Source organism: Acanthaster planci, linkage group LG04 (genome assembly GCF_054643075.1).
Source record: "Acanthaster planci isolate LZ-2023a linkage group LG04, COTS_SCS, whole genome shotgun sequence".
NCBI lineage: Eukaryota > Metazoa > Echinodermata > Asteroidea > Valvatida > Acanthasteridae > Acanthaster > Acanthaster planci.
In genome coordinates, this window is record NC_141780.1 from 11,231,579 (window position 1) to 11,259,258 (window position 27,680).

The 27,680-nt window shown below is 40.7% G+C and overlaps 1 protein-coding gene across 14 annotated transcripts in view; it reads right to left on the minus strand.

Annotated features, from left to right (window-relative positions):
- The window catches only part of LOC110983937 (dynein axonemal heavy chain 3-like), a 187,943-nt gene that overhangs the window by 31,514 nt on the left and 128,749 nt on the right, over nt 1-27,680 (minus strand). For all 14 annotated transcript variants that reach the window (XM_087136025.1, XM_087136035.1, XM_087136030.1 and 11 more), the window contains 20 exons: nt 25,476-25,614; nt 24,945-25,135; nt 24,363-24,458; nt 23,909-24,100; nt 23,110-23,243; nt 20,749-20,911; nt 19,743-19,925; nt 18,303-18,461; nt 17,927-17,998; nt 16,092-16,292; nt 15,495-15,650; nt 15,252-15,347; nt 14,735-14,839; nt 14,201-14,334; nt 13,651-13,822; nt 11,392-11,478; nt 11,010-11,126; nt 10,273-10,596; nt 9,521-9,625; nt 1,898-2,058 (listed from right to left, as the gene is read on the minus strand). In XM_087136025.1, the coding sequence (XP_086992151.1) occupies nt 1,898-2,058; nt 9,521-9,625; nt 10,273-10,596; nt 11,010-11,126; nt 11,392-11,478; nt 13,651-13,822; nt 14,201-14,334; nt 14,735-14,839; nt 15,252-15,347; nt 15,495-15,650; nt 16,092-16,292; nt 17,927-17,998; nt 18,303-18,461; nt 19,743-19,925; nt 20,749-20,911; nt 23,110-23,243; nt 23,909-24,100; nt 24,363-24,458; nt 24,945-25,135; nt 25,476-25,614 (2,987 nt within the window). The remainder of the gene's footprint in view (nt 1-1,897; nt 2,059-9,520; nt 9,626-10,272; nt 10,597-11,009; nt 11,127-11,391; nt 11,479-13,650; nt 13,823-14,200; nt 14,335-14,734; nt 14,840-15,251; nt 15,348-15,494; nt 15,651-16,091; nt 16,293-17,926; nt 17,999-18,302; nt 18,462-19,742; nt 19,926-20,748; nt 20,912-23,109; nt 23,244-23,908; nt 24,101-24,362; nt 24,459-24,944; nt 25,136-25,475; nt 25,615-27,680) is intronic.

Here is a 27,680-nt window from a genome sequence, read left to right on the forward strand (position 1 = left end):
CCAATCCAATTAAATGTTAGTGCTTGACTCCATTCTGCATATATACGTATGTAGTTTGATCATATTTCCCTTCGATCATGTGTAGTGGCGAGGAGACACATTGAGAGCTGTGTCAAATGTCGTACTTATGTTTCTTCAAAAGGAATTTGGAGCCACGCAAATGTCATGGTACACTTCCATCAAACGTATTTAGTTAAGGAGAGTATATACATGGCAGTAGCAGATTCAGGTTTTGGGTCTCGCGTCAATTTCCCCCAATCATTTGTCAGTTTCACGTACAATAGGGATTTTGTGCAAGCTGAAATACATAATGCCAACAAATGTACTACTTTCTATTTATAATACCCTAGTTTTGCCCCATCCTCAATATGGATTGTTAGTTTGGGGAAACTCCCAGATATACTCTTTGAATAAATTATTAATATTACAAAAAATCGCTATCGGTTATTACAAACTCTGGTTCGAGACACCATGCCGAACCTCTATTCTGGGAACTGAACACCCTATCAATTTTTCACTTATCCAAATACTCTCTGGGCATCCTAATGTTTAAATTTGAAAACAATCTTCTGCCCCCTGAAATCAAATCATTATTTCTGAGGAATACTCTAGTCCACTTATATAATACTAGGTCAGCAGCCAAGCTTCACATTGTGAAGGCAAGCACACATTTTCCAAATTTGAAAACTGGAAATGCACATTGCATGTCCAGGCGTTTGGAATGCCTGGTGTGCTCACTGGGCAGCCGTAAAAAGTCCCCGTCTTTGTTTGTTTCTGTAAATTTTTAACATGAGGATCAATCTTGTCAAAGATTGTATCCAAATCGGACCCCCTTCACACAATTCATACACTGGTCTTGCACTGACAAGTTGATGAGTCTATGTCCAAAATTGTTTGAAATCTCCGGAAAAAAATGCACATAGAACATGAAAAAGCCATTCAATAATGTGTGACACAATTGTTTTGCCCCGCACAAGTTGCCACAAAGCCCTCTATCGGTGAAAGCGGAAATTTACTAACCTTGTTTTAAGCCACATATTTACAGTAGCCATGAAATGTGCACCGCCCAAAATACTGGAGACTGTTTGTCACTTCTTCCACTGACACACAAGTGGCTTTAAAGAGTCCCACTAATGCAAACTGATTATTGATATTTCATGGGTGGCCAATCACAACATAATGATCAGGTGGTTGCCGGATGCTGTTTGCACATGAGGTTTGTACACGTACGTACATACCCTGTACGCACGTACATGTACATTGTACTTATACATGTGCATACGCATATGTATATGTACATTTGCAGCTGTTTTTTTCTAGTATAATGTACACGTGTAACCGTTGAACTTCGATTTTTTTTTTCAGGTGTGTGAAAATGGCCAAAACCTGTATTTTATGGAGGAGGAAACATATCGTATTTTGAAGAGTTTTCAATAGGAAATACGGCTAAATTGTACTAGTTGGCGGGACTGGTAAATGGCCTGAAATTCTGTGACCAAAAATACAAACATTGCACTGTCCAACATTGATTTGCCATGCCACATGCTTTCACCGTGCTACTTAAATATCCCGCTTAACTTAGCACCATGTAATTGTATGCTTCATGCCCTTATTGAAGCCACGTCTGGATCAATTTTGGCCGTTTGTCTTGCGACTTGATATAGCACAAGACTGTGTGTACTAACCGAGGCTCAACTGCCACAAACTCTTGCATAATTTCAGACTGGGCTCAGAACTTGCTGAGTTCTATGACAGCTTAATGAAATATTCAACAGCTCACTTGTGAATGTTTAAACCTGGTCAGCTGTAACACACATACGTGATTGGACACATTTTGAATAGGTGCTCTGTATTGTCTGCTGTGAATTCTGATTCTTTTTAGAAACAAAACACCCACCTGCCCTTGGCAAGTCCAATACACAGCAAGAAGGAAAAGAGGAGCTTGTCTTTTTCAAACAGTGATCGACAGACATTTTGATAGATGCTGTAGGTAAAGTGATCATTCAGACTACTGATTCGCTCATGTAGATCGCTGGATGCCGGACTGGAATTGATGGACTAGGGAAAGACAAAAACAAGACAACACAAAGTTTATTATCAGTTCCTTGGAAAACCAGAACAAAGAATAGAGAGTAATATAATGACAAATCATTGGAAAATAATGTAATAGGGTAATGTAAGGTGAGATAACTCAAAGATATAAACTTCTACCACAATACCAAATGCACACAGTAAGTAAAGCTCAGTGTTAAGTCAAGGTTGATGTGCAACTGAATGAAGTACGCTGCATGGGGCAGTTTTAAATGAAACAAAGAATAATCTCTTTGTATTCATTGTACCAGTAACTGATGAAACATCTAAAGCTAATTGCAGGTTTCAACAAAATCAGACACAAGAGAACATATATATGTGCTGCAATGTGCAAGAAAACTTCTCATCTATCCAGGGGAGGGAGGTTCTTGCACATGCTGTCAGTAATATCATTACATACTGGTATCTCTGCCAATACACCAATTTACGCTGACGTCACAGCACGGAAGTAAACACGATGCACGTGCAATGGGTAGGCACAGTTGATCGAATGCTTCCCGCCATGCCTTCAGCTGTGTGAAACTTCACCAGCAGTATTCAGTAGATAGGGACAGTTTAAGCTACGTAATATACTAACAAACTGTTGTGTACCAGGGTGCACAAATAGGCGAAGCCGGCATCCATCTGTTGGATTTTATCGCATACCGGTAGATGTGTCGCAACAACAATTGTGGTTCAAAAAATTGGAAGAAGCAATTGGAACCCCAAGCCCTGGCAGTGCCAGAATTTGCAGTGCACTTCGGTTCATTTCGTGTAGGCCAACGTTTTTCACGTTTTATAGTTCCAAAGTCAGATGATCCTAAAATCTTGCCCCATGGTTTTTTTTGGGGGGGGTGTTAAGCTTAAGACATCAAATCTGAGCAAGGTAGGCCTATTGTGTATTTTTAAGGTTAAAATTCAAATAAATATTAGCTGTACGGAAATTGGGCACCACTATGGAATGGGCAAATTTTGACATAAAATACACCTGAAATCAGGCTACCTCCAGGACCTCAACCATACGTAAGGGCTGAGTTCCTAGCTCTATGCCTCGACATACACAACAAAATTTCCCTGATGCGCTTCGAATTCTGTGAACAGGTTTTATAAAAAGTTCCATGGGCTTACTTGTCGTCGTTTTGTTTTCTAAAGAAGGATGAAATTAAGGGGCCTAAAAAGAAAAACGCCATTTAGAAAAGTGTTTAAATATAAAATACACATTGATTCAAAAGAGGTTTCTTATTTGGCATGTTAATTTTACCACTTATCTGGGTAAACCTTCCTGACTACATTCCATCCATCTTTGGAAAGAATGGGAATGAAGAAAAACAGAGAAAGGATGGTGAGAATGCCAAAGAACGATACATGTACTTTTGAGCTGTCAATTGGCAACTGTCAAGGAGGAGCACCATGTGCATTCCTTCCTCCCTTGGAAGACCAGTAGAAGTGGTACCAGAAGACAACATACAAGCAGATTCAAAACACTCTCTCAAAACACTGACTTACAAACCTGGTAAGAGCTTCAGAAAAATCTGGGGAATTTTTTTTGAAGTTAGACTTGAATGGGAGGTAGTTTTGAGTAACTTTTGCAATAATGGAAAAAGAACTGTTGAGTAATGAAAAGGGGAGAATTTTTCAAAGCCCTTTTAATTCAAGGTCAGGACAATAATTACGTATATTTAGGCATGAACAGCACCTGTCATATTAATGCAGATTCAGATTACAATCACCCCAATTCTCCAGCCCCAGTAGAAATTTCAACTGCATGCACTCAGAGTTAGAACATGAGCAGGCATGATTTTAATTGAAATGATGGTCCTGTGTGCCCTCAACTGTGGCAGTGCACTGGTTGAATGTAAGGTCTTTGCATTTGCAGAAGGCACATGCAATGACTTTAAGTTAAAAATGAGCCTGGCCTCTCTCTCCTATGTTGTGGAGGGTACTTCTGCCCAGGGCAGATAACACAGAGCTGATTTTTTGCCTTTGTATTTTTCTGTCTCTGTCTTTATACCAACACATGCATAGTGAAAGTGAGGTTTTACTGTGGTGATGAAAAGCTGCAAAGTTGTACCTCCGAGTCTTCTTGTTTTGGCTAAGTATCATTTAAGAGTTCGCACTGGGCACCATGGTTTGTGATCGGGAGTCCCAGTGTGTTTGGTAATGTCTGGTACAAAAATGGCAGGAGGATGGAGGGAAACTGACTGGTTCTTGGCGAGAAACCCAAGCACTGGGATGAGACGAATACCATGGGGTTCTTGTTGACTGTGGCCATCCAAGATGGACAATGCTTTCAGTTCACTGCCACATCTTGAGGTAGTAACTGCTTGTTGGAATGCCAGTTTCACTGATAGGTTGATCAACGATGCGTCGCTGAGAGGCTCAAAGGGGGGACCAGCAAGCAGTTGGAGACCAGCTGACAAGTCCCATGAAGGGATTAGTCTCTTAGTTGAGGGACACTAAAGGAACATTCCCCGGAGTAGATGTTGAAGAGTAGTATTGTCAGACATGGTCAAGCCATCTGGAAAGCCATCGTGTATAGTCGCAATGGCTGACCGGTAGTTACGGATAGTTCAAACCTGGAGATCTGATTTGAACAGGTGCATGAAGAAGTCAGTTATAGAAGTCACAGAAACTTCAGTCACAGCAAAACCTCGTTGTTAAAATGTCATAATCTGGAGCCGCAGATGCTGCATGTAGACTGGCGTAGACTCTTCGAGGCCATTTTGGCAGCTTCATCAAAAAGTCCTGAAGGACTGTTTGACAATAGCCAACAGGTCAGGTGTAGTGACGTCAGATGAGGGTGAAGCACGCCTGACTTTGAATGATGTAGTGTAGTAGATTTGGTCTGTCGGGAAGGATCACCGGTACCAAGACAAGAAGTCTGGTTAGATGCGGGAACTGTGGCTAGCGTGGCCAGAAGGGGGCGATGAAAAGGACACGACAGCATTCCCGTTCGATCTTGGAGAGAACTGCCTGTATTAGGGATATTGGAGGGAAAGCATAGGCCAACATCCCTTCCAAGTTGATCTGAAAAGCGTTCATTGCCCAGGCTTGCGGGTGGTAAAATCTGGTGCAGAACACTGGCAGTTGGGTGGTCTCTGCTGAGGTGAAAAGATCGATGTTCGGTTGCTCTACTTCAGCGAAGATCTGTTCGACTATAATGGTGTGTAGAGTCCACTCCGTGGGACGTACCTTTCCCCAAGAGAGAGCATCTGCTATGGAGTTGTCGACACCAGGAATGTGGGTCACCTGGAAGTCAATGCCATAATCCTGGGCCCACAGGAATATCTATCTCGTCAAGAGGCATAGGCGGGGAGAATGCATGCCTCCCTGGCGATTGACGTATGACACCACTGTGGAGTTGTCCGAGGAGATGAGGACTCATTTGCCAATGATACTCGGGTGGAATGCTTTCAGTGCTTCGAATACGGCCTGAAGTTTCAGGATATTGATGTGACTTCCTTGGAGTGGAGGTCCAATGTTCCTAATGCTTGAAGCGGCAGAAGGGAGGCTCCCCATCCAAAATGAGAAGCGCCCAAAGTAATAGTTATTTTCAGGTTCACCTTGGGGAAGGGAACTCCGAGAGAGAGGTGTCTCTTCACTAACCACCACTGGAGACAGGGGTGGATGAAGTCTGATATGGGGACCTGGAGATTGATTGAGATCCATTTCAGTCTGCAGAGAGCTAAAAGATGAAGTTGTAGTGGACGCATGTACAGCCTGCAGAGGGGGATGAGGTCAACCATGCTGGCCATCAAGCCGAGGAGACGGAGCCAGGCATGGGCCGGAGCAGACTGCTCGGTAGAAAAGAATTTTCGAAGTCGAGAAGGTTGTTGATGCGTTCCGTCGTTGGTGAGATTATGCCTCATTGAAGGTCAATAGATGCCTCTAGATACGTGGGGTATTGAATTGGGGTGAGATTCAACTTCCCGTAATTGATGATGAAGCCCATGTCACAAGTAAGGCGGGAAGAAGCCTCTGCTTTGTTGAACAATCTGCCGACGATCAGCCAGTCGTCCCTTGTTTGCTTGAGATTCAGGCACCAGGTGGATAGCATGTTTCCAAAGGAGATAGTCTCAGACTCCAGTGCCTGTCGTTTGTTTGCTCCGTTGTCCCGGGAACGGGTGGTGGTGAGCCCGCATGGCCCGGTATTGTTTCTGCAGGGACCGCTCTGAAGAGCAGTGTGTGTTGTCCCGTGAAGAGTCAGCATCTTTGTCACAGCTGGGTGCCCTGGTTAATTAAGGGCAGCCAGTGTAGATAGCACTGGGAGTGATGGGGCCACTCCGGCCCGTAGTCTTGTGAGCCATGCCAATGTCAGGTGTTGCCAACAGTAGGTGTTGACAAGAGCTTGTTGTTGCCAGGCGTCGACCATTCGGAATGCTTGGGAACTGGGATGCAGAAGTGTTGCGCCCAGATCAAGCTAGTGGGGGAAAATTTCGACCCCGAGTGCAGTGCCACTCTGCACTGTCATTGACTGTAATGCTTTGGTGTTAGGTTGGGGAACTGAGCCTTTGGATGATATTGCACGCACTGCAGCTCAGACCTTTGAAGTGTGGCATGGGCTAACCCTGAACTGAGCCAAAGATGGTTTTGCCAGCCGGGATTAGCCACAGCATCACAAGTTTAGCAATATTCCACTCAATCCTCCACAGACCGACTCCTGTCGGTGTATAGGGGATTGCGGGGTCACAGAATTCGGAATGCTTGCACTTCCTCACGAACCCCAACAAACCTAGGGTCGCCTCGTTGCCCCTATATATACCAAGGAAAGAGGAGGGGCCGCAGTATTATCGCTCGCACTACCTCATAGAACCTCCAACAATCCCAGGGTTGCCCTGTTGACCCTGTGTATTGCTTGGTAGTATAATAGCATGGAGTCAACCATCTATAAAATGCACACACATGAGACAAATACCACCAAAACAAGAAAATACACATATCAACTCAGAAATATAGAATTTAAGTTTATTACATTACGTTACAGTTTGGTCAGAATATCACAAAGGTGTGGAAGCAAAACAGAAACTCAATGAAACTCCAAGATGTCAACAAGACACGTCCGTTTAGAATCATGCTAAAGAAAAGAGGGACAAACATGGGGCCATTCCACTATGTATCATGGGGCTAGAGGGCACACTACGGTTGATCAGAAGTTTTAGTGAATTGAATCAGACGAGAGAGGTCAGAAAGAGGTCAGCAGTGCACTGAGCCAGGTTCGTGAACAAAAGAATATTACGTAACACCACAAAATCTGGGCTCTTTTTACAAGGCTGCAGGCCTGGCTGAAATACTCAGGCGTCAATAGATTTTATCTGTCAGGCTAGAGTGGACACCCGACATGCCTTCACGTGTTTGTAAGCGTAAATGAAGATAGGAATGTTTAAAGAATTTTGAAAACAGAAAAAAAATGATAAATATCCCACCCCAACATCATCAACATTGATAAATGCACCGGCAGGAAGTGGTTAACAAACTAGCTCCCAGGCCTTCCACTATTAGATATACACATGTAGTTTGACAACTTCCAATATCCCGGGGAGCTAAATTTCACTATCTACCGACAAACTATGTTGCCAGGCTCAAATTTCACCATGGCCTCCGCAGCCACACTAGTCAGTCCCCTTACAATTGGCCGCGATGCCCTGAAAATGTCCACTTGGTCCAGGGCCAAAGCTGGCTGTGTGCCTCATTCTCCCTGGCAGTGGTGCCCTTGAAACAATACCGCTATGTTTCCCATAAGATTCTGACCTCCAATTCACATGAATACATTTTGTGGTGCAGTCTTCTGGTACATAATCGCCTTCATGCCACATGGGTGCACGGCCAAACCAGCAGAACTGCAGACTTGGTGCAACATGTCACTGCGCTGTATGTGAGGCTTGCCTGTGCTGCGGTTGGCTTTGATTTACAATGTATGAGTATTTCGTTCTGCAGCCTAACTGTAGATGATTGTCTGAATGCTGCAGGCACATGTGGGTCAGTGTGTGGCAGCCAGCCAACCTAGCCTGGCATAATGTGCAGAAACCTCGCCAGCACATGTGTAGATGGACTTAAGCACTGTCCGAAATGGGCCTCCAGAAATGAAATAGGTCTGTTGTCCCCTAGTTTCTGATCACATATGCATGCACTCAGCAGACTCAAATACATGTGCACAACTAATTTTTTGTGACATGATGGGTTCGTCAACTTTGCAGCACATAAGATATAGTTGGTAAGCTCGTACTGTGCAGTTGAAAAAGATGTGTCAAAATTTAAACAAAACATGTTCTCTTTTTTAGTTCACTGGAATTCTTTTGTATGAATGGATTTTCTCTAAGAAATGTTTTGTCAGAAAATTTGCCTGTTCCATCCTGTAATAGGATGTTTTGTCATAAGAAATTGGGGAGTGATTTCTGGGTTACAAAATATTGGAAAGTATCTCAGCTTGGGTGTGTCATCATGGGGTAGCAATCAGACTTGCATGAAAGGTAGGATCTTTAGGGCAGTGGTCAAGACAAGTCAATTACAGTGATACCAGCAGCAATCATGCTCGCTTCCAGCAGGCAATAATGCAATATCCAGACTTTCAAGACTGGTACACCGATCATAAATGTAAAATGGTTGAGTTAATAAATGAGCGCTGCAAGCAGATTTGGTAGGAGCTAAAGGAAAATGTACCACTTCAAGAAGTTAACCTCAGATAAGAACTTTTAGAGAGCCCAGTCTTTTCACCTTAGTATAAAATCCATTTATGTTTGAGGGCATGTACCTGTATTTTTGGTGAAAAATCTGTCTGGTTGAAAGTAAGAGATGGAATTGGAAATAAAGCTGAAATGTTATATCCAGGAATGGCAAAGTTAATTCGGGGTTTCAAAGGTTTCGAGAGAATTTTTTTCAGTGACCGGAGCCATCATTTTTCATTTAGAGTTTGTTAAAACCAAAAGAATATAGCTCACAAGTAAATATATCAAACAAGGGGTAAGTGCATAAGAGTCACAGGTCTAGCAAAGTATTCGCAAATGTGGTGGTTTATTAAAAGGGCATTGCTGGCAAAACCCTGTGGCAGGGGCTTTGATGTGCCAGCGAGGGAGGCTCCATTGTTAAGCTCCTGGCCAGCACCTGGGCAGTGTATGGTTCCATTGTGTGAAAAACCATGTGGGCTGTGGCTTTTTTGGAATGCTTGGGAAGGGTTTCTATTGTTAAGTGTAGAGTGTGAAAACGTGACAAGGGTTTCTTCTGGGTTAGATTGTGCCAGTCAAACTACAAACAATAGACTCCAGGATGGGCGAGTGTTTGATCAACTGCCAGACCAGTCACCAAGTCTGGTAGCAGGTCCGGTATGAAAGGGGTTTTTGCTACCGGACTAGCGGAGGGCCCTTCCTTTACTGGATCTGAATGGTCACCGTACCTAACAAATGTAAACACCATTTAAGACATATAACAAGATACATTTCAATAATAGATGTCTTACCTGTAGGTAAAGGTTGATGAACCAAGTCAGTGAGTATTGGTACATGGGTTCAATGTTGGCTAGATCAGAAATGGTGAAGAACAGAATGGAGGAATGCTTGGCCACCTATCAAAAAAGAGAGCAAAAATCCAGCATGAGTTTCGGACAAGACTGGAAATGGCAGTAATCTGTCTTCTTTGTTTTAAAGAACTGTACGACAAAGTAACATTCCAAAAATTAAATCACATGAACAGGTTTCTTTAAAAACAGACAAATTGAGGTTGCCCTAAGGTTTCACACAGCTCATGCATAGGTAATCAAAGGGTCATTTGATTTTTGTTCGAACTCTGCCATACACAAAACACTGGTACACTTGTCACCCTAGGGAAACAGTTCTCTGATAATCAATGGACCTGCTCAAGTAATACAAGTTGACAGATAAGAAAGTTAGTTACTGGATCTGTAATTATTTTTCTACAGTCATTATTTTCATGAGGGATGGTCGGGTCCAAAATAAAGTAAATTTCAAGATTCCAGTATGTTTACCAAGTAAATTTGAAAGTACAATCTTCAACTGCAAGTAATGAAAAAAGTTTGGAGAAACTGATATTCTTCAAGAGTGAGTCAGATTCTACTAGGACTAAAATACAGGTGCTAAGAATGTCCCAAAACAAAAGACAATATATGGACTGTAATTTGGATTAAGGATTGAACCAGCCTACCTTAACATTATTTTTTAGGGAGCAGGGTTAAGTCTGGCTGTCTGTACTTACGGGTTTGTATCCATCCCTTGTCTCATCGATATCCTTCTCAGTCCGACTAGCAACCTCCTGCTTCTCTGAAATCTCCTTGGATAGCACCTTGCTGGAGGACAAGATCTCAATAGCTGTCTCATCCTCCAGGATGTTCCCTTCAGAGGAAGACAACACCTCCAGGATCTTATCTTCAATTTCCTTAAGCAGCTTGCGGTTGTGAGCCCCTTCAATGATAAGCTGGTTCTTCTTCTCTTCTAGCTCAGGCTTCTCCCGTGCTGCTACCAGGCCCAAAAGCTGGTCCTCCAATCCCAAAGGGGTGATCATGAAGTTGAGCAGAGTCACCTACATGGAGTAAATACTAAAACTTAAATACAAGACAACACATTTAAACTGTTCCTGTTGCTACAGTAGTGTTTTCAGAATACTATACAACCACAGTAATGAACTAGAAAACTTGTGACCTTGAGCTAATCTAGAGTGTTTGCTCCTTACCAAAAACCCCAAAAAAACAAAGTTAACGTGGTAATGGAAGCCAGCACAGGAAAAAAATGTCCTGGAAAGATCAAAAGGCTAAAAAAATTGATTTACTAATCCCCTCTGATGAATTAAACTAATTTAATAGATATCAAAGAAGGATTCTTTCGGGACAACAGCGGTGTCATTTTAAAATTTTTGTCTTTTTAAAATCACAAACAGAAAACTTTTTTAGTTTGGGGGATAAGATGTTGCACATCAGAATGACAATCCAGCCTCACCTTAACAGACACTTCGGGCAGGTAGTGAGGGTTGCGAAGCCTAGTGGTGATGTAGAACTTGAAGTCTTTGCTGAATTCAATTACATTATCTCCAAGACGCAGGTAGTCAAGACCATTCTGACAAAGAACACAAACAATGCATAACTGCAGCATAGAAACAACGCAGACCTTAGAAAATAAAAAAATGGACAAGATTGTTCTCTATGGGAGAGCTGAGCTCAAGACAGGACTGCTTAAATGGTTTCCTTGCCTGTTCATCTTTTTTTTTTACTTTACTGAACATGGTTAAGTCCTACTAAAGAGTTTCTAGTTCTAGAAAACTGATAAAAGTATATAAGTGCCACCATGAATCTAACTAGACCCAAGTTGGAGGGCATCGTACCTGCTTGAATGTTTGCTTGAGAAGCAGTGGTTCAAGAATGGGATCCAACTCCTCTCCTACATTCTCCAGAAGACATGGCTGGCCAAACTACGTGCAGGTAACATGAAATGTGGAAGTTACCACAAAAAGAAATGTTTTCCAGATTATAAAATTAGAAATTTCTTCAGGCTTCCTATGAGTAACACTTAAAATACTTAAAACACGTAAGCTTGAAGTGATTGTAACAATTTGGGAGAATTTTATGAGAGGAAAAGGACCTAGCACTGACAGTGGTTCTGCCTGTCAGAAGTTTCCTTGTTGAATGTTCCACATCTGACCAGGCTCACATAAGAATCAAAGCTTTCACAAATGACACATTATTTTAAGTAATTTCTAGTGCCAAGTAATTTGTCATGTCAGTGCTAAAAGGTCCTTACTGAAAAATAAAGGAATAAATATATGCTTGGCAATCCTAAACATGCATTAGAGACCTGCTCAGGAGAATAGACATGACAAATATCTGAGCCGCAGGCACAGGCATTATCAGCATTCATTCTTCTAATTCCGTCTTAAAGAGCAACCCCAACGGCAGAGAAAAAAATGGGGAATACAGTTTAATATACTCACATGGTATCTAAGTAACAGTTATATATGTAAAGTGGCACTGTGACTTCTGAATAAATAGGAAAAATGTGATAAAAAAAATGGACCAATTCTGCGGGTTTTTCAAAAACTGTCCCCATTTGTACCTTTGGTGGCGCCACGCAGAAATGCTTTTTTAATTACGCACAGCCGGGGAAATGAAAAACATCATGACCTTGCAGGACCTGGTTTCGTAAGTATGGTTTTGTACAAAGGCCTGCACGTCTGAGCTGCATGGCCTAGCTTGACACTTTTTTTGCAATAAAATAACAACACAAAAACATTAAAAACATCTGTCCTTCACTCTGAACTTAGCAAGTCACATTTATCAACCAATCTTGGTCTCCTTCAATGCCTCGTTCACCAGCGGTGGCCCCATCGTCAGCCTGATCGGGATCACGTTGGAACTCCGGTAGCATGATGGGTTCAAAGCAGTAAGGACTTCGTACTCTTCATCGTCCTCGGATTCTTCTTGTTCTGGTGATGAGTTCATCACTTCTTCATCAATACTATGCTCCTCCCAAGCGTTGTTGCTTTCGGCCATTTTTTGGGAGAATATCTCGAGCCTTTCAGCTACTATAGAACGAACTTCGGACAGTGAACTATAACTACACACATGTTACTATACTACATGTACTTATGTGCATTGACGTGACCGCGCTGGCTAAGTGCGTACATGCACGGGCCAGAGAACCATTTCCACAGTGCTAGGTGGACAAAAGCCTGGAAAAGCCATGTTCATGAGATGTAAATGAAGCGATGATGACACGCTCCTTTCACAAAAGGCGCTCGGCATAAACAGGTCTCAAAAGTGAGTTTTTAAACCAAAATATTGCTGAATCCAGGTTTACTTGGCGTAGATGTCTATAATGGGATCCAAGTAAACACACTATGACCAGATTTCTTATTTTCTTCCAGCGTTGGGGTTGCTCTTTAAACGTCAGTTTAAGCCCAACCAAGCACACATTTATCCCCATTCGTAAAATTTCACATTTAGTCAGAGTCAAACAAAGTCAATATACAACAACTTTGCAAGGATTTTGTTCAAAATTTACTTTCATTTTCCCGAGCACCCCAGTCAATTTTATTGTATATTCCTTGTGTAAGTAGTCCAAAAGAACCTCCTTATATGGACTTGGTGCATGTGTGGCGATTTCTGCATGCCACAGCAAACAAAGACTCTCCACCAATAGGAATGGATTAACTCTCTTATATCCGGGTGTCAGTGCATTTTTAAGCAGGGGCATTATCGAATCACAGTAAGCATTATCAAATGATAATACCTGTGCACGGTCATGTTATGGGCTCTAGGACACAAAAATTGTCTACGGTATTTATGAATATTGTTTTAAACATGAATTTGGGCAAGAAGATTCATTTAAATATTTAAAACCAAAAACTAGTTTTACAAATAAAAAAGGAGTCTGTTTCAATAAAATATTTCTTTTGTGCTCAGGGTAAGGCCCAAAGAGTAGTTTCAGAGATTACATTTTTACTATAATGATCTTGTAGCACTGAGCCAATGAATTGTACTAGCTACCCGTATGCTGTAAACAGAAACTGGGAACAAACAACAGGAAATGAAATAAGCATGTGTATGCAGTTCCACGCTACTTCATCAGTCAAATACAGGTTTACCTGTATACAGTTTTCCAGGGTACGGGTATAGTTGGGGTCCGAGAGTTTTATAACTTGTAACTTGTTTGGTTTCTCCATGTTCTTGACCCACTTGTTGGCCTGACCCTGGGGATCAATCATCAGGGGCCAACGGTTGGCATTGGTCACGATTAGGGCATTGTCTGTGGAAAAACTACAGAGAGCGAGGGGGTTGGGAGAAACAGAAGAGTTAGGATGTGACATTAGTTCTTGAATTCGTGTTGATTTATGGAGTATTACATTATATTGATCCAAAATATCAGCACCTGGTTTTTGGGAGTGGGCATTTGAAAGTATGACTGCCATACTCTTACCGTGGCATACTCCTGTCTTGCTGTACATTCTTCAGAATGAAAACTTTGTACTGTTGCTGCCATTTTTCTCCCATCAAGAAGCAATCGACCAATTAGAATGATTTACTACATTACCTAAAAGACTGACTAAAATGTTTGAAACAAACATCTAGAGGCTTTAAGAGAAAAAGTGAAGTTTATAATTAAACAGTTATTAAAAAACTCAGATGCTTTCTTACTTGTCAACAGGAAGTCCAGCCAACTGCCAGTCCCTAATCTTGACAGGATCTCCAAGGGTTGCTGACAGTGAGAACACATCAGACACAGGGATTTCTTTTTCTTTACACAGTGCGTACCAATCTTTCAAGCATTCCTGCAGATAATTCAACATTAAAATCCACAGTGTTAAGATTTTTTCATGCTCTTACAGAAAATTCCTTAAAGACACGTGACCATGGAAGATTAGACTGTTAACAATTTGGACCTCTAATTTGATAATCCAACTATAAAACAATGCAAAGAAGGTATTTTTCTTCTCATAGTTTAATCTGACAATCGTACAATAAAATGTCCTTGAAAATGAGTCCTTTTTCCCCCAAGAAAGGTTAAATGAAATATGAAATTGAACACAATTTATCATGACTGCAAAATCACACATCAAAAATAAAACTGAAATTGAAAAACCCCTTCCTTTAATTATACTACCTCACTCAACATCTATAAAAGGAAGAATGTGTGAAAGTATATGACCACCAAACACTACAACGTCTGACCTGTCTGAATGACAGAGTAAAGATTCCAAGGTAGGCAACAACACCAGCCGATATAAGAACATCTCCAACGATATTAGTGAAGGTTTCACCCAACTCCTCGGCTTGCTAAGGAAAAACAATGAAACAAATAATGTTTCACACATTGAGGAATCTGTAATCGTGCAAAAAACAGAAATATCAATTGCTTAACAGCTCAAGTGTTTGGCATCCTTTTTTCTACTATGACAAGCTGGTAACCTTTTTTGAATTGGGGACATGTTCACACAGCCTTTCCAACATCTCCTTATGACTGATGTAGTTTTCAAACACCATTTTCATATCTTGCATTTCTTTGAAATTTTGGTTTTTTTTATTGTTTTCCTTTCATTGTAAGGCATCAATTGTCACTGCATTTAAAATATTTCCATTCCACGGATGAATCAACTGTTTGAAAACAGAATTACAAATTAAGAAGTTTTTTCTACGGGGATGGGGTCATAAAGCTGTTGGTCAGACTTTACTTGGCAGGAGACTGTACCTGCATCCATCTATCTCTCTCTCCTCCAAGGCCTGAGATCAGTTTCTCAGCTCGGATCAGTTTCAGTCTTGTCAGCTCTATGTTGTCTTCAAGTTGCTGGAAAAGAGAAAACACAAAAGACACTGAATTAGGCATTGTACATCAAAGGACTCAATACAAATGAGTAAAAACAAAGTTCATCATGATTAATACAGAAACAAAGTAACCTGAAGTTAATAAGCAATGATGTATATGATATCCAACCTTCTTTTCGGTGTTTCTCTTGTCAAGTTTGTCATTTAAACCTTGCAGCTTGTCAGTAATTTCTTTTAGCACAGCTCGTTTCTCATTTAACATTCTCATCTGGTCACCTAGCTGGGATTCAGCATCATTCAGCCGTGCTCTTTTTGGAGCTACAATCTGTTCAAATTAAAATATATGAGCACAATTTAGCAAGCAGTATGTAACTGCAAAAAGTTGACAAATTTTTGCAACAACAGAGTAAAATGTAGGACTTTTAAAACTAAAATATGATTCAAATATATTTAAGTGAAAAGATGTAACACTCTGTAACTACATGCCCAGCAGTCAGAGATTTTTAAGTGATATAAATAATACAACATAGCATATAAACTTCCACAACTCTTCTCACATGCAATTGCATCTATAGATTTTCAGCAAAAACAAAAAAGTGCCAGTTTGACTACTTAACATTTACAGCACTACATAAAAAAGAGACACTGAAACTACCTATTATAGCTGTGGTCCTTAAGTGGGATTACAGAAATCCAGAAGTTCTCAGAGGAAAAAAAGACTTTTAAAATGTGTGCAAATTGTGAAGTACAGTAATATTGTACAGACCTTGGCCACCCTGTCATACACCTCAATGGCCCTAACCCAACTACATAGGCCTTCACAGGCAGAAGAAACTTTGCGAATGGTGGCTGGGTCAAAATCTGGGTTGGGGATATAGTTGTCTCGGATCTTCTTCATTATCGGAGCTGGGATGTTGTCCTTGTCATAATCTTTGAGAGATTCCAGGAACTTCATGTCTCCCAACATCTAGGCAGAAATGGAGGTATAAGTACAATAAATACAATAAAAGATTTCCTCCCAAAATCTTGCCTTAGGAAATCCTTCCCCACATTCAGTGTGGGTTGGGTCTACTAGGGAATACCGACCCAAACAGTCACTACATATGCGAATTTCCCATGTGTCTGTTATTACTTGCTGAAAAGATTAAAGATAAATAGCAACTAAAAAATGTCAGAGCCAGAGTGGGGAGGACAGGCAGGAGAGGACTGTTTGGGTAGGTATTCTCTGGTAGACCCGACCCAAACAGTTAATGTGGGGGGAGAGTCTATAGTGCTCTACTTACCCAAACAGTCACTACATATGCAGAGTAGCACCGGTCTAGGTAGGGGATTGGCAATGACACATGTAATGCCAAGAATACACATTCTCATATAAACAAGGAAAAGTGTATAAATTTAAGTAATAGCAAATGAACTTCATGATGACTCGTCGTCCATCCTACAGGAGGTTCCTTTGACCTCTGCATTGCGGACAGTAGGATTTTACCAATGCCATTTGCAGTGTTGCTCTGAAGGACGTCCCCAAAGTAGTAGGGGGTGAAGGTAGAGGGAGACTTCCAAAATGCAGCTTTGCAGATGTCTGCACTGGAAACATCTCGAGAGTAAGTTCACGATGCAGATACTGCTCTCACGTCATGAACCTGACGTAGGGCTGACTACATTCATCAAAGCTTGACCACCAGACTGGATTAGCAAATCTAATGGACGAAGCTGTCCAGTGGGCAATAGTGACTGATGCCACTGGACAAAGTGGTCTTGTGATGGTGACAAGCCACAGGGTTATTGTCCCTCTCATACTATCGTTTTAGTCAGGTACCCCTTCAGGACACAAACAGGGCACCAAAGTTTAGCCGCGTCGTCTCCAGGATGTAGTTGGAACAAACCTTGTAGTACCGACAGTAAACACCTCCAGGGTGCACGAACAAAAAAAGAAGAAAAGAACACGAAATGCACCCAAAAACCACTACCAACCAAAAGGTGAAAATTAAGGTAATACTTCAGAAAGGAAGGATGGATGATCAAAATGACACAGAACCGTGTAGCAAAATGGAAACCTGTTAAATCGAAGATGACTAAAAAGACACGTCCATTACATTACAGCGCTGAGAAAAGAAAGGCAAACATGGCAACAAGACTGCCTTGCTTTGTGGGAAGTCAGAGTGCACCACGGATGATCAAATCTTTTCAAAGAATAATAACAGGCACATGGGAAATTTGCAAATGTAGTGACTGTTTTGGTAGGTAGAGCACCGTAGACTATAAGAACTAACAACTATGAAGGAAATATTCAGTGGTCAAGTGTAAGGAGAACCTAGGACAAATTATTCCCAGAACACAGTGGAATAAAGAAGGGGAAAATAATATATACAAATATGGGTAACATAAGATTAAATACATGGGTTTTCATCAAAATGCAAGCTCAATAATAAAACTACAATGAATGACATAGTTGCCAATTTAAAGGAATGTAATTTTGTCGTGTTTATAGTCAAGACAAATCCAAACAACTTTTATGGCCAGAGAGATATAATTCTCACTTCAGCCCTGTAGTTCTATGCATTAATCGACACTGATTCTGTTCTATGAACTGACAACACAAACCTTTTTAGCTGCTGGCCAGTATTCCTCGTAGATTTTACCCTGATCGTTTGTTTTCTTCTCTGGCTTGACATTCTACATACATTAAGGATGAATTTAATAGAAATTAATATATAACGATTTTTAAAAGCAACTAATGATTCTGAAAAATATCAGTAAGCCAGGATAAAGTAAAGAAGAGAAATTTCTTAGGCTTTTTGCTCAACAAAAATAACCCATTGCTGGCACAGGCTGCAGCTTGATTACTATTAACAAAACACCACAAGTTACAGATCACATCACTTAGTGACTTCATGATCAACATGTATACATGTTCAGTCGCAAACTACAGAGAGAAACCAAACAGCCTTTCAAAACAATATAACAAATCACAAGTAACCTTCATGATGCATATAGCCTCCATGACGAGTTTGATTCCCTGTGGAGGATTCTGCATGGCCTTAACAATGGTGATGTCTGGTTGTTTCAGGGTATCTAGTGCCTTGATTGCTGCATTCAAAGCTGGGATAGCTATCTCCAGATTCTTCTCACAGTCTGCCTACAATTCAACATATCAAGCAATAATACTTTGATTTGAAGTTGCCTGTCCGTCTATACCGTGTATTCCATCCACTTCAATTTCCGTGGATTTGTAACTTGAGGATTGATCTCATCAAAGTTTGAATCCAATCAGAACTTCTTTGGACAATTTATACACTTGTGTTGTAGAGACATTTTGCTCAGTTTATATCCAAAACCGTTTAAATCTCCAAGAAATCTCGTACAAAACAGAGCATGTAAAAGCCGCTCAATAATGCAAGACTGTACAACCTTGCCCCACACTAGTTGTCACAAAGCCTTCTATGAAAGAAAGTGAAAATTTACTAACCATATTTCAAGATGCAAATTTATGGTGAAATGCATGCTACCACACGTTATTGTGGAGAGTGTTAGTCACTCCTTCTGCTAACGCAGGAATGGCTAACAAGAGTCTCAGTGACACGTGAATATTGATATTTCATGAGCAGCCAATCACAGCACAACGATAGCATGGTTCAAGTATGCTATTTATACAGGAGGCCTTCACTTCGAGGTGCACCGAAAAATGCCCGCACCCAATATCAATGTGGTGTGTATTCATACCAGGCCACACCACTGCGCTGGTACGCCTGAAAGTACATGTGGGCCTACATGCACAATGCATGCGAACCTTGCAGATTTACTCTCTATCAGAGCCGGCTCTCAGTGTGCAACTGATGATTACAAGTAATGCTTGCTTTTTCTTGATTTTTCACATTTTACCTATCATGAGAATACTACTAAAAATCAACATTTTACAGAACCCAAGAAGTCATATGCGGCCTATGACCCCCTCCCCTCTTCATACACCTTGTACAACCATGAAAATGTTGAAAACTTTGCATGGCCCCTAATTTCGTACCTCTGAATTTTTCACATTACAGGGGAATAGATTTTGGCATAACTTTGCAGAAATCGTGGTGTGATTCACCTTAGGCAGAATGAAATGGGCAACTTGAAAACTATGGGATAGATTGAAGCCAAGGTGAGACTGACATGTGTGTCCTCAGGCATGGAACCATCACTCATGGCTTCTTTCCAGAGAAAACAGAACCGTGAGAAGCCAAAGCTAATCAAGTTTGAACTCTACCTATCCATCAAATAATAGCGATAGATAAGATACCACCACACATGGTTTTGTAAGCAAGATAGGAGAAACAACATTGCATTTTGATATATTCACAGTAACATTCTTATTACAAAAGTGCTGACACCTAGTTAGAGAAAAGAAAAGTAGCAGTAGTCACAGAAGAGTGTGTACCTTGATTGATTTAGCTTCTTCTGCTGCAGCATTAGCAATAGCCTCGTCAGCTGCCACTACCTTCCTCTTCTCATCTACCTCTTCTGTTTCTTTCTTGATGATCTCTATCAACTCCTGGGTCTCTTTACGATTCTGGATCAACTGGGGCTGAAGTGCTGTCAGCTCTTCCTGCATCACAGAGATCTGAAGGAAGGGGACAGAAAGAATAGATAAAGTGCTCTGCAGATGAAACAGATTCTACAAAGTGAATAGCCTATTAAGGGCATAAATTCCATAGGAGGGGAGATGGGGAGAACATATACCCCTCCCAATTTTGAATAGGAGGACGGCCATTTGATCACCTCCTCCCCCCCCCACATTTTTAGAGAAACAGAAAGTACAAATCTTAAGGTTATTTTTTAACTTTCTAAAAGCTAAAATGAATTAAATAGCACTGAAGAACAAAATTTACAGAAAATTTAAATGTACCGGTTCTGTGGTTAAGGCATGTACAGGCATCAGTTTACATACATTTTACATAGATATTATATCAAGCCCCTCCCCCTTCACTTTGAATTTCAATGGCAAAGCAAATGGGGTTACACCCTGTCTCCCCCCCTTTTCACTAGCTTGGAATTACACCTCTGAAGGGCTATCAGATCTTTCCTAATGTATACATCAAAACAATCAAGACCTTCCAACCTAGAAAACCTGCAAAAAATTCAGCAGTGTTCTGAACTTTGCAACAATGAGGTTTTTACAGCTTTGCTCATGAATACTGACATTTGCATTACTATTAAACCAAAAGGCACCAAAATACATTTCAAACAGCAAATAAAAAAACTGTTAATAAGTTTTATTTTTAAAATGGGCGTGTTTTCTAATCCAAACAAAATGCTTTGCAAAACAACATATGCTGTCTCAAGTTTGAATTTACTGTTACCTGCTTCTTCAACAGATTAGCAGCTTCAACAGATACATAATATATAATCTATCTACCTTTAAAAACACACATTCTGTAACTCACCTGCGAAGAGGCAAAGTCTAGCTTCTCAAGTCCCACCATATATCGGTTTCTGAGTGTCATGATTTCCATTCGTTTTCTATTGAGCAGATTCTTGAAAGTCTTGATCAATTCCAAGTATGATGTGGGTGTAACATAGTTCCGTCTCCTCAAAACGGAGAAAAACCTTGAAAGGAATAAGAAGACACAAGATGAATGAGACAAAACTTTCAGTTTGCCTCCATATCTGATAATTAACAATTATTGACTGCTGTGATGAGGGATATGATGTTTTGAACATTAAAGGGCCGCACCACATTCCGAGGTGAAGCCAAGGGCGCTATGTGTGCCCGAAGGTGTTCAAAACGTTATATCCCACATCACAGCAGTCAACAATTGTATTGTCATACCTGCCTTAAGGAATTTATCCAAAGAAACAAGCTCTGAATTTTTGGAAGTTCAGAAGACGATAGGCCTGCTGTAAAACTGTATAATTAACAAAACAGACGTAAACGATATTGTCTACAAATGCACTGTTCCCTCACTTTCCAACGTGAAAGTAGTGCAGGTACTAGTTAGTACCAGTTCACGTCATGCAGTCTGGTCACTGCATTACCTTATATGCTGTGGGGACAAGAACGAGTCCATTATATGAGTGTGACCATTGACTGATTGCCCTTGTAACCTATGCACAAAACATATCATGGGTACCACGCAAAACTGAGTAAATGAGCGACGACAGTTGTTCTAGAACTTCCTGAAGCTCTTCTGTCTCCTGTGCGTGTATTTGCTACCGGCAAAATGAGATGTCCAACAGTGAGTGTGATATGCGGATATATCGTCCTGTCATGTGATCATTCTGGACCAATGAACAGAGAGTATCTGAGACAGAGGTATGATGATCTCATATGATCATTCATTAAAGCTACTGCATGTCTGGATATCTGTATTCCATTTGGGCCATTAGTATACACAAGGCTGCAAGCGGGGACTTGGCACGACCTCATTACTAAGGGTATACAATAACCTCAGCTCTTTATTGGTTATCACACAAGTGCAAGTGGAACACAGAATAATGTAGTGCTTCTGTGTCCTGTGTATACCACGAGGTTGTAGGCTGAGTGGTATATGGGACACAGATGCCCTACATTATTCTGTGTTCCACAAGCACGAGCATGATAACAAATTTATCTTGAAGCAAACTTAATGTACAGTAAAGATCTTATAGGGGCCTATGCATGCAATGCCACCACCTTAGAATTTAAAGTAATTTTTGCAGTTGTGCATTTTGCTTCTAGCGTAAAAATAGCTTAATGTGTTGACTTAGAACAGCACAATACACAGAGTTTGATATGAACCATGCAATACATATCACACTGTTTGTTGCCATAAGTCGACCAATCAGAATTGAGCATTCAAGTTTGCCTGAAGAGAATTAAAGATAAGATTCTAAATCCAGTAAGATTCTATCAAATCTTAGGACCAGGCTATCTTTGCCTCAGCAAGGGTCTGAATCAGAATCAATTGATCATTTCATGCTGGATGACATGCAGAAATTTCCAGGGTTGAAACACAGAAAACACTAAAACATGCCAATTCTGTATGTAGTGCTGCTCAAGTCCCCATATTTGAGAGTGATTTCCATTGAGTTTGTACACACTGAGTGTGAAACATGAACCAGTGCCTGGAGGTTGAGTATGTGTTGAGCCCTTAAGCAGCCGTGGGCGACGGCTGGGCATTATAGTAAATAACACTCAGTGACATACCAGTAGTCTCAGAGTTTTCATATAGCAATGACGTAGTAAGAAATGTCACAAAATCTTAAACAACTGACCACCAAGGGTCAGCATTAGTAAAGGTCAACTTTGTAGTAGTTTGTCATTTCAAAAGTTGGTAATTTGGGTCCACATAAACTGCATCCAGGACAATTGTGACAGGGAGTAATGGCCAGTGGTTAATGGTCATACATCTGTAGTTATTAAACTGGGATTTGTTTTAAATTTTACCTGTGGCATATGATTCATTTCATTAATTTCAATCAAACTGCCACCAAACAAATTAAAGTCTGAATTCTACAGCCTGAAATCTCTAGAATACCATACCACTGCTACACCTTTTAGGCTATATTCCCTGAATTTTTAAATGTACATATAAATATTTATTGTCTTGTATTTCAATTTCTAGTTTTTGTACCTTTCCTGTAAGTGGCAATTTTCTTGTTGTTGGAAACGGTTACTAAATAAATAAATAAACACCTTGTGGTTTAAAGGATTCTTTATCCACTGACTCCTCAAAATGTTTCAATATTTGCATGGGAATAGCCTTATGAAAAGCTGCGGAGCCTTGACGGAGAAACAGAGAAGAGTATTAAGTAGGTACACTCACATGTCTGACATGGCTCTAACACTCTCATGAAAATGTTTACACATAACCACTGTCTCAGCTTGCACCTTGTCAGACATCTCAATATCGTCCAGGAATTTATGAGCAACCATCTCTAAGGCATCTTCTGGCCAGGCCTGCAGCAGCAAAACATTGGATATTTAGTCATTCCATGGCAAACCATACCAACTTATGACAAGTTAATATAGAACACACGTCAAGGCAATCTAGGGCCACTTCTCAACCCTCATCTCTATCTCTGGTGTGAGCTTTGAGTTTCGCTCTAGTTTTCTGCCTTTATTAGAAATTCAAACAAGTAGGCCAAAATATCACTGCTCTTTCAATGCAGCCTTTATTACTCTCTCTTGAACAGGTTTGGATGCATGCCCTCTTGTCAATTGGTTCTTAAGCAGTTGATGGAATCCTTACAAGGTAATAATTAAATGCACCCAGTCAGGTCACAGGGGATGTTGGCACTTTTTTTCTTTATGTGACAAGCTGTTGGTCTAATAATGAAAGCGCATATTTTGGTTTTTATGTTCAAAAATACAGCGCTGCTGTAGCAGAAAATGGACTACATGTGAGTCTGAGTCAGGAGTTTTCAGTAAACTAACAGATGGCTCTCAGGTATGGCCCCATCCTCTCACTAACCTGAAAAAAAAGGGAATTACACATACCAACTAGACCAAACACATAACATCACTGGCTACAGTGTTGGAATAATGGTAAATGTAAGAAAAAAATGTTAAGCTGCACAGGTACTGTCAGTGCAGGTGCTGACAACCTACTCATCATATTGTACCTTAAACCAGTCGATGGTACAACAGTTAATAAGAGATGGGAACATGCGGATGCGATTTCTGAAAGCATCTCCAATGGGGCTGAAGGCCAGTACCACATGAAGGTTGCGCCTGATCCTCTCCACAAACTTATTGTACATGTTGAGTGGCGTGATCTCAATCTTTTCATTCTCAGCAACGGTAAGTTGCTGCATCTGAAAGATATACATGTGGGAAAGAGAAAAAGCTATCCATTAACAATAGGAGCAGTATCTAATGGAGTATTTGAACCACCAATTCCCATGGACATGACACACAAACTGTCGTTATTGAGAGTTAATTAAAAATGCTCAAACAAATTTCAATTGTATAAGGAAAACTGAAGCAAGATTTGAAGCTGTGACTTTCACTGTACTTGGTGTAACAGGTCAGTTTCCCCTGATGGTTTTGAGTTGACAGCTGGATGACTATTGTTACCTTCTCAATTATCTCCAGCCTGTCTTCATTCTCAAAGAGGTTAGGAATGTCTCCAGTATTCAGGATCATGTTGATATCCTCAAGGAAAGACTCATCCTAGTAAGAGAAGAAGAATTACACTCAGCACAGAACTGCTTGCTCTTGATTTCTTGGCAGCGTTATGTAGAAAAATGGCAATAAACAGTGGTTTAATGATGTCAAATTCTGGCATCCCATATATAACTTCAAAATTGTTTCCATTTGAAAATGTCTTCTGTGGCACCCTTGTGGGAAAGTCACTCCACCTCTGTAAAATCACACCTGATCCTTTTGAAAGGTGGCCTATGCATTTCCTGTCTTTAAGGTGGCTTTCTCCCTGAATCCAATAGGTTAATATAGATATCATGCCAAGTGGCATTGGAATGTTATTTGCACACCTTTCCTTAACATCAGATCTGTTTTGATTTCATCAAGTCACCTGCTGTGTGGTCAGCACACACACGATCGGCTCCACTTACAATGGTCTTCTCAACTGGTCAGATCAGGAAGGTGTGCAGTGGGCTTTAGAAGGGACAAGTCCTCACAAACAGACTATGTCAATACCTTGATCTGGTGATCTCCAAACAGGAAGACCATAGATGCTCCTTCATCCCCAGTCTTTCGCAGTAATCGCCTGAGGTCATCCTTCCAGTCAGCTATTGTGTAATTTTTGGTGATCTCAATGGAAAACAGATCATAGACAGCAATGAAGGCAGCTAGCCTTGCTGCGCTCTGGCGGCCACTGCCCCCAATACCTACAAGAGGCAATTCAGAATAAATTACATGTTTTACCTATTCAGAGCAGTTCTTAACTCAGAAGTGACATAATGGATCATAGTCCGTCGTGAATACTGACTGTTTCAAAGTGGCTTCCATAACTTCCTCAAAAGGCTTGTTCTGACAAACAAGCTTGTATGCTTTTTGCACCTGAACTAACAATATCTCTGTAGGGAAAGTAGAAATCGTATCTTATACAAGAACACCAGCATTAACAAATCCTAGACTTTTTCAAACAAAAAAAATTAAATGGAAACTGACAAGGGGTGGAGGGAGGAAAATATCGGATTTGATATTTACCTACATCTGATAACTCACCTACTAGTAGAGCATGGCCATTGGGCTGTTTCAGGACCCTACTGATTCTAGATATATGCTCAATAGCGAACTGAAACATGACCAGATCCATGGGAGCTTTGCTCATCAAATTATATTCTTCAAGGTACTTCTCAATGGACTGTTGGCACAAAATATCAAAGAAAGCTTTAATCAAAGTTGTTATTATTGTAATAAAAATGGAACCACATAGTATTGTCTAAATGACCATGAATCTAAACTCAGAGGGATTCATAGGGTGCCCAAGACTTGAAAAAATTCTCAATTATGATCAGCATTAGTGTCTTGCAGCGTACCTCAATATCTGATACTGGGCTGACCCAGATCGATACTACGATAAGGGCATGTTTTCTAAGATGTTTACAGGTCAGGTTGGGGCTTATTTGGGAGAGTTGACTTGGGTTGGGTTGCAAATAGTTTGGATTGGGTCGGATTGGATTGTTACATTCAACAGATCACGTAAAGTGTATTGCAGAAAAAATATTTCACAAACTTCTTTGAAGTTTGTATTTCATAAAATCACTAATCACAATCACAATATAGCCCATATGTCAAAATAGCTGGCACTGATGTCAAAGTTGTGTAACAGACAATTTCTCAAATAGGAGACAACATGTATGTATAAAGTAAACACTGAACAAAATGCAACCAATGATCAACTTAATGTCAAGTCTCTCAGCACACACTTGTTACACGTAATAAGTCATCATGAGAGTATGCTAAACGGTGGCATAAGCTCGCCTGTTAGACTTTGGATGGCAATTTCAAAATGTCTACCACAGGCTGGGTATATGTAAAGTAAGAAATCAATGGTCATTGACACCAATGATGTGTTAAATTCCAGTGATTACAACATTTCAGGAATTTTATAAAAACTTAATTAATAACTGCCAATACTGACATAGCTGACAATGCCGAGCAAAAAGTTGTCTTTTAAGCACTTTGACAGTGCCCATGGCAAATACAAAGTTCATGAGCAAAACGTTAATTTTGGTTTCTGAATACTGAAACATAGTTTCTAAAAGTTGACATTATTACTGTCACGTCTGAAACTAGTGGATCAGTCCAGGCCAGGTTGATTATTGTGACAAAATGGCTTTCACAAGTTTAGGTTTCAGTTGAAGATGACATCATTCTTACCTTTGTATAGGCACAGAGAATGTGTGAGACCACTGTATTGGTACCTGCGTACATTAGTGTTAATCTGTGCATAATTCCCCATGTAAATGTACATTTTTAAGGCAGCCTAGCACGGGACTGGTACAAGTTTATGTTGTGTCTGAAAAATGCCATGCCGTGTGCGCTGTAGTCAGTCTGGATGACTGGTTTGGTGAGTGAACAGCGCTATGTGCTCCTTTTGTGTGCACTACCACCGCGAGTCTGCGAGCAATTCAGGTACTGGTTCCGCCATCTACGCAGTTAGTTACTTAAGTAACCATAATGTAGCCGCAGCAGTTGACTTATTGTGTACTGTTCTTAGCATTGGTCAGAAAGGACCATGGCTAGAACAATACTGTGTGGGTAGAACTGTGGGCAGAGTTGTCAAGGGTCATCCGTAGGTCGCTGTCTAGGATAGCGGTGAAAGACTGGACAGCCGGAGTGTTGGCAGATGCCCCGGGTCACCCGTTAGCTTGGTTGAGTTAATTAGCACTAGCAATCTGCCACTATCTTGGGTGCAGTCACCCGAGTGAGGAGTGCGGATTGCGGATACAGGTAATAACTTGCAGAGTGCAGATTGCGGATTGACGGCACTTCACAGAATGTGGAGTGCAGATTACTTAAGTGTTCTCTTGTAATTGTATTCTGTGTTTATATTCTTTTGTAACTCTTAAATAAAATAAGTAAATTCCAAGTGTGTGCAAGTAATGGTTATATCAGCTAAAGAAAAGTATATTAAATAAGTTTATTTGATCTTGCCAGTAATACCTGGTGCACGTACATGCTCATTGTTGTGTCAGTCGACCGGGTTACTAAATCAATTACTACCCTGTGGTATATTTCTACCAAACCGCCCCCTAACCCCTGGACCTTAGATTGCTCATCAAACTCAAGGGCCAAGGCAGATAGTTTAGGTTTAGGTCAGGTGACTTTCCCCACAGCTGGAAATATTTCGCCAAGACTGGCAAGACCTAGGCTGGCTCATCGGAATAAAATGCCATATTCTCATCAGGTCTGTGGTGGGTATTT